The 12,673-nt window shown below is 35.4% G+C and overlaps 1 protein-coding gene across 1 annotated transcript in view; it reads left to right on the top strand.

Annotated features, from left to right (window-relative positions):
• PTPN4 (protein tyrosine phosphatase non-receptor type 4) overlaps positions 1-12,673 on the top strand; it is a 106,788-nt gene that overhangs the window by 84,941 nt on the left and 9,174 nt on the right. The window contains exons 16-23 of the mRNA XM_084265578.1: positions 3,398-3,557; positions 6,418-6,501; positions 6,582-6,638; positions 7,976-8,132; positions 9,546-9,712; positions 11,137-11,227; positions 11,313-11,374; positions 12,119-12,265. Of these exons, the coding sequence (XP_084121704.1) occupies positions 3,398-3,557; positions 6,418-6,501; positions 6,582-6,638; positions 7,976-8,132; positions 9,546-9,712; positions 11,137-11,227; positions 11,313-11,374; positions 12,119-12,265 (925 nt within the window). The remainder of the gene's footprint in view (positions 1-3,397; positions 3,558-6,417; positions 6,502-6,581; positions 6,639-7,975; positions 8,133-9,545; positions 9,713-11,136; positions 11,228-11,312; positions 11,375-12,118; positions 12,266-12,673) is intronic.

Genomic DNA, 12,673 nt, shown 5'->3' with positions numbered 1-12,673 from the left:
GTAAGCTCAAGTCTTCAATATTCTCTTTCATTAATGTGCCGTTACTCATAAGTTAAGCTGTAAAAGATGTTCCTGAGCGTCCCTGGGATTTGTTTATTTAATACCTGATATCTTGTGTAAGTCACCATAGAAATGAGTTTTAACAGGAGAGGAAGTGGTTTTGTAAATTAGTTATGCAACTATGGCTGTTCTTTTTCATGATTTTGCACTTTTTATACCCAAGCAGAAAAACTATTGCTCTTCCATAGCTATGTTTTAGGGGTTTTTTGGGGGGGTTCCCCCTTTTTAGAAGCCTAAAAGTGGTATTTAATTTCCCAGTGTAGATATCTAGCATAATATGTTTTTAAGAATGAGGTCGTTGACTGTCAAAAATACATGAACAAGGTGTTCTGAAAGTTTCAGGTGATGTTACTGATTTAATAATTGCAAATTACAGATGAAAGTAGTAGTCACAAAGTTCATATTAGCCACATCATTTAAAATGAGACTGTTTTACAGTCTAGAAAGCTGCCTCTCAAATAATATGACCTTTCTGAGTGAAAAGATTTGAGTAGTCCATCTCCTAAGTTGTTGGGGAATTTTATTTATTGATCAAATACACATGCATAAGAAAGTCAGAAGGGCTGAGCTGACAGGCAGACTGTTCAGTGGTCTCTTGCATTTGTAGTCAAAAGAAATTACTGAGTTTCAGTGCAGTTTGGAAGGATATTATGGCTTAGCTAATGTAACCTTTAATTCTGCTTTTTTTTTTCCTTCATCTGCATGTGCTATTCAAAACTAAATTGAGAGATTTCTTCTTGTAGTTCCCTGAGGTAATTATAACCTTTAATTCCAAAAGCATGTGATATGTGTGTAGTTTAATAGCTTGATGGGGGCATGTATTAAACTTTTGCTTAATATATTAAAAGGTCAGACCGGATATATACAGAAATACCCAAAGCTTGTCAATGCCGGGGGTTTGTGTGTTATTTTATTATTATGTAAATTGCTGGATGCGGTAACAGAGAGCTGCTTTGCCTGCAAAATAGGCTGCTTTCACTGCCATTGTCTGAGCATTCATAAGGAAATTCAAAGCTGACTGGGCAAATATAAAGCAATGAAGTTTTTGCCCAAGGCTTGATTGTTAGTTCTCACAATTCATTATGCTAATATATTACAGTACTTGCATTGCTGCTTCTAAAATGCTCATTTAAGTAACTTTTCAAATCTTTTCTATAAGTTTGTATGTTTGGTAGGAATTTATTTGTGTTTGTTGACATTGTATGTATAGACATCCCTAGTATTGGTATGACTCCTTTTGTTTCTCTACTCATGTTTTCTGTTTCTTTTTATTCCGTTTAAAACTCTCAGGAGTAATTGTTTGCAGAAAAATACATAACTATGTTTCCCTACAGTTAAGAGGGTGAATAATCTGTGCTGGCCAAGCTTGAATGAATAAATACATAGGCAGTTAAAAAGCTCTGGGTGACCTTTGTAAGTCAATGTCTAAATAATTTATAGCTGCCTTGAAAATTAATTCTATGAGTGTGGGCAATCATTACATTATTATTTTTCCTCCATAAAAATTAATTTATAAAAGCTGTTTATCGTGAAAAATAAAAAATAAGAATGATATGCTCTTTTTTACTTGCATTGAAAAGTGCTAAGAAATATTGTTTCTGTTCCCTAACGTGTTTTGAACATGAGATTCTTTGGACAGCAGTAACTGAATAATTAGTTGTGGTGTTTTTTTTTTTTTTTTAACATTGCACGAAAAAAAAATTTGTGAAAGTTGAAATTAAGTAAAAACATCCTGAAAAAATATTGTTAGGATCTTTTAAAATCAATTCTTTTCATATATTGACCAAAAGGCAACTTAGGGATGTTTTGTTTTCTAAGAAAAGACACTCTGTTTTAAAACTGAAATGGAAAACGTGTGGTATTTCAAAGTGAAGTGTTCCATTCCCCGTTCATTTTTAATGCTTTTTGAAAGAGGTCCATCCTTTATTTTGCAATCACTGTAGACAATTGTGAACAGGTTTTTTGGTTTTGTTTGAAAGCATGTATCTGGGCTCTGCCTTTCTCTAATTGCACAGGAACAAATTATACGGTACGGAATTTGCTGTGTGCCGTAGGTTTTCTGACTTGCAGCAACTTGAAATGTTCTGCTGTCTCATAACCAGAGCCTTACCCTGCAAACAGTTTACTTTGGCTAGATCAGTTAAATTCAGTGGGAGCACTCACATGGCTACCCACGCTTTTCAGAGGGATGTTAGGAGTTACTGCTGCAGCTTGCTGATAACAAAAGGGGCAGCGTCCTGTTTCTGGCATCTGGGAGTGCACATCCCTCCCGGCGCAGGGAGCAGGGACCCTCTGTGAACCAGTTCATCTTGTTGAACCAGCAGAGAGCTACCCAGGCTTGTCCAAAAAGTCCATGTATTTTTTGTTTCCTTGGTAAGATGCCTTAGCCAAAGGAAGAGTGGCTATGTGTTTCTAGGAAGGGGCCATGAGTGTGGGTGAAAACAAGAACAGAGGCACCCATTTTTGGTGGTAGCAGTCTCTTACCTGTAACCTCTAACTTCATTCTTCGTGGTTTTTGGATATGCCACTAGTATCAGTGGGCTGTTGTCTTAAGTTGTTAAATTACTTAATAATGCCTTTTAATGTGGTTCAGGAGGAGGAAAGCATGTATCCTTGCTGTTATTTAGAAACTGGCATTCAAGCTAAGCTGGGAACTATGTGCTAACTGCCCTTTTGGGCCTTTCAAAATGTTCCTAATTCTTAAATATAAAGCCATATATAATGAAAGATGAATCATATATTTATGTAATACGAATTATACAGTTAAGCTTTTATTCCAAAAGGACTAATAAAGGAAATTGTCCATACTATCCATAAACACAGAGAACATTTTTATTAATCTACATTAGAGTGCTTGCAGTAGAAATTTCTGCTCTTTGATCTTCAGTAATGCTGCTGTAACTCAACTAAAAAATGCATGCGATAAATGCCATGTTCTACAAATATTTGACGGCTGCACGTGTTTCAAGGGGGGGAATATGTGCAAAACGGTGGGGGAAACGTACTTTTGAACTGAAAAATTAAAATTTAACAGTGAATTTTATGATACTCCAACATAAAGTGAGATAAGAGTGCTAAAACCATTAAAAAAAAAAACCTACGTGAAAAAGATGAACTTACTGGTTCTGTGTACAGTTGCTCATAAGAGAAAAGCAGTACCATGTCCAAACATACACTTCCAGTATATTCTAATGTTTTTGAGATTGTATAAGGCATGTTCAGTTATTCAGCTCAAACTTTTTGAGTTTCTTCTATCATTTTTAGTTTATTTGGAGCCCTGAAAGAACTGTCAATATCTCATGCTTGTTCCACTTCATACTTCTGTTTTGGTATTTAGGTCTCAAGAGACTCCTATAGACGGGCAGCCTCCTGCATTACCACCCAAACAATTTAAAAAGAACAGTTGGAACCAAATTCACCATTCACACTCACAGCAAGAACTGGATAACCATATTAATGAAACATTCGATGTTCCTGCATCACCTGAGAAATCCACTGTAAGTTGAGCCACTCTGCCTTTTATCAGAATGATAATCCCACTTTCCATTAACCGGGTTTTGTTGCGTTTCAGAGGCTTGTTGTGTTTGTGTGTAACACTGCGGTGATTCCACCGCACGTGCTGTCTCTTTGGTAGCTCTCATGATTTTCCCACCTCCTGGAGTAATCCTTTGTCACTTGTCACCAAATAACTACGTTGGGATGGATGGGCAAATACTTTGAATATTTGCTTTTCTGCACATGCAGAAATTTCTAATTAACCTCCTCTTTGAGGAGGCATTTGCCATCAGTTCTAAAGAAGACACTGCAGACTCTACTGCTGGTGTTTAGTCTAGCAAAACACTGAGACTAAAAGTGCCTACCAGCTTCTTGAGCAGTTTTGTCAGGAGAGACTTCTTGAATCTGTGGTTGCATTTCTCATCAGAATTTCCAAGAGACTCTACCAAGAGCTCTGTAAAAACCTGAGCAAAAGTTCTTTTTCTGCATTTAAGAACACGCTATATGAGTAAGCTGCTCAGTTGATTATTGTCTGGCTGAGGTGAGATTTCACTGACCTTGTGCTTTTTGTCCTTCTAGAAGTTTTCAAATGGTTCTTGGTTTTATATTGATGTGGAACAAGAAATGTTTTGCAGGCTGGGAAACTGTTTGACGTCCAGATGTAGCAAAAATTGCATAAACACTTTTGCCAACCTCCAGTGCTGAAAATTGAGTCCCAAAATTGGTATTTTCAAAATAATTTTGGTTTATTTTTATTTGTATTCTGAACTCTAAGCCTCAGGTGTTCTCTCAGGCCTTGTTACAAAGTTAAGATTCCTTTAAAACCCACATTTAATTTCAGAGCTGGGGTTTTAATAAAACATGCAAAAGTGAAACCTGTTAATTTAGGAGTGTTTGGGGTATGTTGTAAAGAAAAAAATTGCTTTAAATAATGAAACAAATTTTAACAGCTTTGTCTTCTGACAATGCTTACCTGTGTCACATTAAAGTACTGATCAGTTTTGAAAGATACCATTATTCACCAAGGATTTCTGCTCTGTATTCAGTTACCAAATTGACAAAACCATGTTTCAGGTGTTTTTTTAACTCCTTTTAGTTCTGTAAAACCAGCAGAGCTGCCTGAGAACCAGGTTCTGTTTTTCTCTGTGCATTCTCAGTGTGATTGATGTGGACCACTTTTATGCAGCCGCCTCTCTTAAGGCAGTAGGCTGTTGTAGCTGCAGATCTAATTTGGTCTGATGATGGTATTTTATTTTTCATATTAGATAAGGAGGAATGCAGTATGACTCTGAAATTTTGTGAAATTATAAATTAAAGAGTTGGAATGTGGTTTCTTTCTAGGTTTTTTTTAAGTTGCTTTTCTGCATGTGCTTCAGGTTTCTGTACCACTGAAACGCTGCTCCATCTCAAATACTTTAAGGAAACCCCCTCACCATTTTGACTTCATTTAGCTGTTGAAATTCCTTTCTTTGTTATGTGTATGGATAGTTTATTTGGGAAGGTAGTAGGTCACAAATGGGATCAACAACTATTTGTTCCACCTGCAGTCCCTAAGTATCCAGTCTGAGAATATCAAGCAATATTTGAAAACAGGTGTGGCCAGAAATCCCTTCAGTCAAACAGGCTAATGAAGACATACAGTACTCTTGTGATGTTTTTCATGAGAAATTGCTGCTTAAAATAGCCTACTGAAGTAGGAAATTATTATTTCCTTTTTGTCTGGGCAATGCAGTGGCACCAAAGTTGCCAAAAGCTGCAGGTGGGCACTTGGTGGTTGTTTATTCTGCCAGTGGTCTCCTGTGCCATTGAACATAGTGATTTGTGTATGATTGCTTTTCCTCAGCACCCTTACTTCTAATTAACATATCTTCTGCTGTTAGTTTCCTCTCCTTCCCCAAATACTTCATCTTTTCATTACTCTGAATCTGTTTGGGGAGGTTTGTTTTGCTTTAACCGAGAGCTGAAAACACCTGGAATTAAGTTATGAGGCAAGTTGAGCAGACTTTTTACTTATTGAACCTGCAGGTTTTGAATTTAAATATAGAAATGTTTGCTTTAATGAGGTGGGGTTTTTTTTTTTCTTCCTTCCTGAATATGAATTTTATGCTTTGGCTGTAATTGGTAACATTGAAAACTTCCTTGAAACAAATTTCTTCAGTAATACCATGGAAGTACTGGCTTATGTTCCATCTGCAAAATAAATATTCTTGGGAACAAACAAAAAATTCACTTCAGTGGCACTAAATTGACTTTTCCAGATTAAAAAACTATCTAGTATTCCCCAGTTTATTGGTGGTTCATTTAATAGTGGTGGTATGATGAGATCAAAAGCAAAAAGGAAGCAGCTAAAACTGTCAGAGCTTGATCAACGTGAAGGATGTGTCACACCTCACACTCCACTACACAGGACATGGGATAGGGGATATGGAACTATTTGTTGCCAAACTTACCATTGCTTACTGCTGTCATATTGCTGTTACTACAAACAGAACTATGTTTTCAGTTCCTCATTATAGTACGTTCTTACTGCAGCCTTTGCACTACAGTCTTAGTTAAATTACATGAAAATGCATATAAGGTGTTGGTATTTAGTGAACTGTTTTTCTTAAGCCTGCGTGAAGCCAGTTAGACTTTTCTAATACTGTTTCTTACTTGGAGCGTGCTTTGACAGATCATGATGCTAGTTTAGTTATTTCCAAGGCTTGAAATGTGTAACTTTTCCCTTCTATGCAAAACTCAAGACATTTGCACTATTACTTGCTGTTTTCTCACATGTCCAGGAGAAATTACAAGATAACTGTAAAATTATTGCATACAATATCCTCAAAGCCTAACTAATATAATACAACTTCTGTTTACTAGCCCAATGGTGGTCTCCCCCATGACAATCTTGTTATGATCAGAATGAAACCAGATGAAAATGGAAGGTTTGGCTTCAATGTAAAGGTAACATTTATTCCCTTTTTGTTTATTAAGATTATTTTCTGACATTTATGATATATTACTAATTTCATTTGTTTTTAAAGGGTGGGTACGATCAGAAGATGCCGGTAATAGTGTCCAGAGTAGCTCCAGGAACACCTGTAAGTATCAAAAAACCCAAATGTGGGTAGCAATACCTCTGTATCTTGTATGTATTGAAAGCTGTAGACTAATTCATAGCTGCCTGTGAAAATTAGCTTGTGCAATAATGGTATCCAAACAAAGCAAACTATACGCAGTAGGATTTGGTGGGGCTATGTAATGTATTTTTAATAGTTCTTCAGTCCTCCAAAATATTTTTCTTACTGAAACAAAATTTAATTCCTGGGAATTACATGGAGTTACAGATGTTATTGCTTCTTGAGCTGTGTCATCCTAAAGATACATTTACTTTATTACTTTTTTAAATATAGGTATTCACATAAATTATATATTGAAAGAGCTTTTTAGTATGTTAAAAAAAAATATAGAATCTCTCTTAATGACAGATGTGGCTGAATAAAGCCAAGATTTAGATTAAAGTCAAACAGCATGAATCATTCATCAGGTCTGATTGTCTGTTGTTACTGGTGTTTAGTGACTATCAATAGTGTCTTCAAACCAGGCACAATATTTTGTCACTTGATTGTCAAAAACACTGACCTGGTGTTCAACTGACTGGGGTGAGCTCTGTTCATATCTTTTAGAGTGAACAGTTTATTTGCTAGCATTTAAGAAGTACAGGTGTTTTTAATGTGGTTTTTTTTTGCTATTTGAAATGATCAAAGTGTTTCCCAAGACCATTGTTTTTGTCACCATTATTTATTATCTCTAGTATTTAATAACATAAAAAACTTTCACTGAATGCTTTAAGCATCTGCTGTCTAGGGAGAAAATATTTGGTAACAACATGTGCTCTTCCTTTTCTACAATGATGTTAAGAAGATTATGATAGAAGTTTTTCATTACCTGATTCTTCCCTCTGGGATTACTGGGATTTGTGCATTGTCTTCAGTCTTTGTCTCCTCTTGTCATTACAGTTGTGGTATTTCACTCCTGAAACACTTAAGCCTGTGAATTTAATTTGGGCAAGACTTTGCCACGTTACCCCCTTCCCTTCACAGACAGGAACGTCCTGCTTTTAATTGCCTGTACAAAATACTATTCAAACAGCAGGAGCCTTCTGCTTCAACTACAGGAGTGGAGTAACAGCTACCAAAAGATGTTACAATGACAGTCACCTCCCAGTTGCAAATTGATTTGCTCACGTGAATGACACTCTCATGTATTGTGTAACACTGAAATTTATCATTTCAGTGCAGTGCAGCAACCATAGCAACTAGGCTGTGAGGATTCACATCCCCAAGTATAGTTAAAGTTGCTATTTTAAGGAGAGAAATTGGAAATGGCTTGTTTTACATATTTTTTTAACATTTAAAAATTATTTTTCACCTTGCAGGCTGATCTCTGTGTCCCTCGTTTGAATGAAGGGGACCAGGTTGTGCTGATTAACGGCAGGGACATAGCAGAACATACCCATGATCAAGTTGTTATGTTTATTAAAGCTAGCTGTGAGAGACACTCAGGGGAACTTGTGCTCCTAGTTCGACCCAATGGTGAGTGATTTGTCAAAATAATTTCTAAAAATAAGAAAAATCCACACCTTGCATTCAATTCCTAGTCTCCTTTTTATGTCCTGAGGTGGAATGCTCAACATCTTCTTAAGAAAGAACTCCCTTCCTTGAAAAGGAATTGCAGTAACACAGCATACTTTACAAATCTGGATCAATCCTGTACTCTTCATCAATCCTATAATTAAGTATTGAAAATTAATAGGAAAGTCAGAGATCAAATGTCTCTAGAGAGACAATTTAATTTTTTTTCAATGTCATTAATAAAAATGTCCAGAAAGCTGTATGGATACTGAATGCTGTTTCTGAGGTTGCTGTTACTGCCTTCAAAAATATAAACTCCCAACACAAAAAACCCCTCACCCAACACACAAGTGTTTGGATGACTTTGGAGGAGATATATGTAAAAACATTTCATATGTTTTTAAAACAATCCAGAGTGACTAGTAACATTTCTACTTCAGGAGGCTTAATGAAGTGCTAAAAATACAGGCTGAATAACAGTTTGTGCAATGTATTAATGAAACACTGCTGGAGCATTGCCAGCAGATGGTCACTGGATTTAATTCTGCTGCACATCACAATTATAATGCAGTTGCAGAGGAAAAAGCAAAATGAAAAATAATGATGTTTAATCAAAATAATTGAAGTTACTGTAGCAGAGTACTTAAGCCACCTCAGAAACAATTTTTCCTTTATTCTCTTTTTTGGAGTCCCTACTTACTATTTCGTAAGTTTTCTTGCAGCTTTTCTGTGCTTACTCACTTTTTCAGATTAAATTATTAGCTTTGTTTACAAATTTACTTAAACTGTTTCTCCTTGTGTATCAGATTATCTTCATATTCTGGATATTAACATTTGAGTTGTGGAACTGAGGAGCTGCTAGGTTCCTCCTTCATGGTAATTGATATAATTTAAAAACAGGCTTTTGAACAGCATATGTGTAGAAGATGCATATTATTTTTTCAGTTTATTTTTTATAGGTAAGGCACTCATACAACATTTATAGCATTACAGTGGTTTATGTTAATGCCACTTCCTCAGGTGGTTTGTACATCTTGTCCTAATTACTGAAGTCTTAAAATCAGTTCAAAGTGAATTGAAAGTAAAAATGTAAATGTAAACATAATGTCTTCAGAGGCATGATGTGTGTGATTTGGGAATTACATCAGAAAAGGGTAGGTTATAACATGTGCTTTCACTTCAAATAGTTTTGTCATTACTGATTAGAATGATCAGTAAAGGTTATTTGTCTACACTGATGGGCACTAAAATCAGTGTGTTAATGAATGTGGATTTTTCTACTTGTCATCTTTGCTGTCTAAAATTAATGCTTTAGAGTTGACACTTACTTGCCAAACAGCATGTCCAGTTGGATCATTCATTCCTTTGTTACAGCTGTCTACGACGTTGTGGAAGAGAAGCTGGAGAGTGAGCCTGACTTCCAGTACATCCCTGAGAAATCTCCACTTGATGGTGTCCATCAAGATGATAATGCTCTGAGGGAATCCATGATTCAGCTAGCAGAGGGGCTTATCACTGGAACTGTTTTAGCTCAGTTTGACGTGAGTACGGTGTCACCTGTGGCAGTATGCAAATTCCAAGTCTGTTGGGATAGTTATTATTTTAATCAGAGCAGATTTCAGTTGAATTTCAGTAGAATCAGCATCTTTTAGCTAAACAGTTGACTTCCATTCTCAAAAGAAAAATAACACAAAAAAATCCAATTCTGTATTGAATGCATGTACAAACTTTATAGAATAGTCCTAATACTAGGTTTTAGTGATGTTTGTTATAAATAGCTTTATTGATTGCTTATAGCTTTTTATGTTCATCAGGGAACTATGTGAATAAAATATTTTGATAAGGATGAAGTCTTAAAAAATGTAATCCAAAGTATGTGTTCTATACTCAGACTGTCATTACATTTCTAAGTTACTGTAGAAACTGAATGACACCTGAGCTGTCGACGTTTTATGGATGATCTCAATGAGGGAAGGTAAAATTACCAATGAAAAATCCAACCCTAATCTTAAGGGTTAATGTAACGATGTCTTATAAATAATTGATTTTTTAAAAATGATATATTTTAAAAGAACAGTGCACTTCCTGTGGCTCCCTGAGCTGCTGATAGCTGTAGTCTTTCTTTAGCATGAACTTGCACCTTGATGGTATTTCATCTTTAATGCATTAAATGCAGTGACTTAGAGCAGGAAACAGTAGGTTTATAAAACACAGCAGTGTGAATTCTCTGAATTCCTCACCAAATAGAGACCTAGAGTTATGTATTGCAGCAGATAATTGTAAAAGTTATTTATATATTATTCTTTAAAAAAAAGGGTAAAATCTACTTTTACATGTGGAAGGAAAAGATATTTTCAAAGTGATTTAAAATCCCTTCTTAACCATATGTTTTCAGTCTCCCAAACAGTCAGATTTTTTTATTGAACCTGGATCTAATGCTTTTTGCAGCTCACAGGTTGTGGCAATGCATGGCTAAGGCATGAGGGGGCACGAGCCTCTCAAAGCAGATTTTCTGCAGGAAGAGTGCAAGGTAGTCTAGGATTTGCTCTACATTTATTGAAATATGGAAGGACAGCAGGGGGCTGGGGAAATGAAACAACTGCAGTGGAGGTAGATGCCTATTCACATTGCTATCTGCCTGCCCTAAATCGCTGTGTGGAATGTCAGTATCAGTCAATTCCAGTCCCAGTATGCAATATTTACTTTTTCCTTGATCAGTGCTGTTAATGAACCTTGAAATTTAGAATTCGTTTTGTCCTTACAGAAACTATGATGGTATCTTGATTATTTTCAGTCATCCCACAGCATACCTAAACTCATGGTTCTCTCCTTTGAGAAGTGTTTTCCTGTGCGTTGAAGCTACCATTGCTCAGTACTTTATATTCTCAAAAACCCCTCTAGGCAAATAATATACTAACAGGACTTTTGCATCTATTATACTCTGATCATTGGTTTTGTCTTTTAGCAATTGTATAGGAAAAAGCCTGGAATGACAATGTCTTGTGCCAGATTACCTCAAAACATTTCCAAAAATAGATACAGAGACATTTCGCCTTGTAAGTATGTGTGTTTGTACATGTGTTCTTAAAGTATTTTCCTGTGGCTAGTAAATAAGTAACATCTTTCTAAAATGTTTTTCAGATGATGCTACACGGGTTATTTTAAAAAGTAATGAAGATTACATCAATGCAAATTACATAAACGTGAGTAGTATTTTTCAGAAGATATTTTGACATTAAGTAATTTTTCAGTTTTCTAATGGAGGAATTTTTTTAAACAACTCCCAACTTTTTTTGTAAATCTTGCTCAGACTAGAAAGTCTGATAAACCTGCAGTCAGATGACTTCAGATATACTGTAGATATGCTTACTTGTTTATTGTACTACCTTTGTGGCAGGTGTTTGTATAAATGAAACCGAGAAAAAATGCAAAGAGAAACTAGGCTTATACCAAAGGAATGAATTCTTCTTTTCTAATTACTAATGTGAATGAGCTCAGCATCAGTAAAGTTTAATCTGGTAGCACTTTTACATGTTTTCTTTGCCCCTTGTTAGCAACAACAAAATTAGAAGTTCTGATTTTTCAGGTATAAACCCCAGAGATTACTTTAAATTCCAAGAACAGTATTTTAAAAGCTAGTATCTGAAACTCTTAGAGTACCAAATGTTTGCATCTGAATTATTTACCAACCGGTCTATCATCTCTTGATTATAGCAACTACATAACTGCCAGTTAATATGTGAAGTGTGCTTGGATCTTTGTAATAATTTTGCATGTGAAGCACTTCAAAGAATTTTTGTCTTTGTCAATGCACATTTACTAGCTCAGTATAAACACAATTGATATAGTTGATGTGTTTTTACTGTATTAGTTACTAACTGCTAAATATCTGATGCCTGACTTATATTTGCTGTAATAATTAAAATAATGACTTTGTCTTCTCTTAGATGGAAATCCCTTCTTCCACAATAATAAACCAATACATTGCTTGTCAAGGTCCATTACCGAACACTTGTCCTGATTTTTGGCAGATGACTTGGGAACAAGGCTCATCTATGGTTGTGATGTTAACAACTCAAGTTGAACGGGGCAGAGTAAGTAAAAGATTTCCTTAAATAATACTTGCATAATCTTCTAAAAATCTGTTGGTGATTAGTATATAAAACATTAGAGAAATATACTATTATGACATACAGTATGACTTTTTATAGGAACAGCACATTCCTACTAATGTCATGTTGCAATGATGACTTACAATGTAAACCTTCTGATCCTGTTAATGTAGCAAATGTTTAAACTTTGTTCAGTTCTGAAACACATTCAAGTTTTCACATATTTCTTAGAATATTGTTAAGACTTTTTTGATTGATTCTTTATTGTGAAGTGAAAAGCAACTAGAATATACCTTCAGAGGATTTTTTTTCCTCTAAACTTTAAATAAAGGAACTCGAGTAAGTTTCATCAGATGTAGATGATTCTTTGATATGTAGATATGTTAATTT

This window comes from Gallinula chloropus (assembly GCF_964237585.1).
Source record: "Gallinula chloropus genome assembly, chromosome: 5".
NCBI classification, from domain to species: domain Eukaryota; kingdom Metazoa; phylum Chordata; class Aves; order Gruiformes; family Rallidae; genus Gallinula; species Gallinula chloropus.
This window is presented reverse-complemented; position numbering and strand designations above follow the sequence as displayed.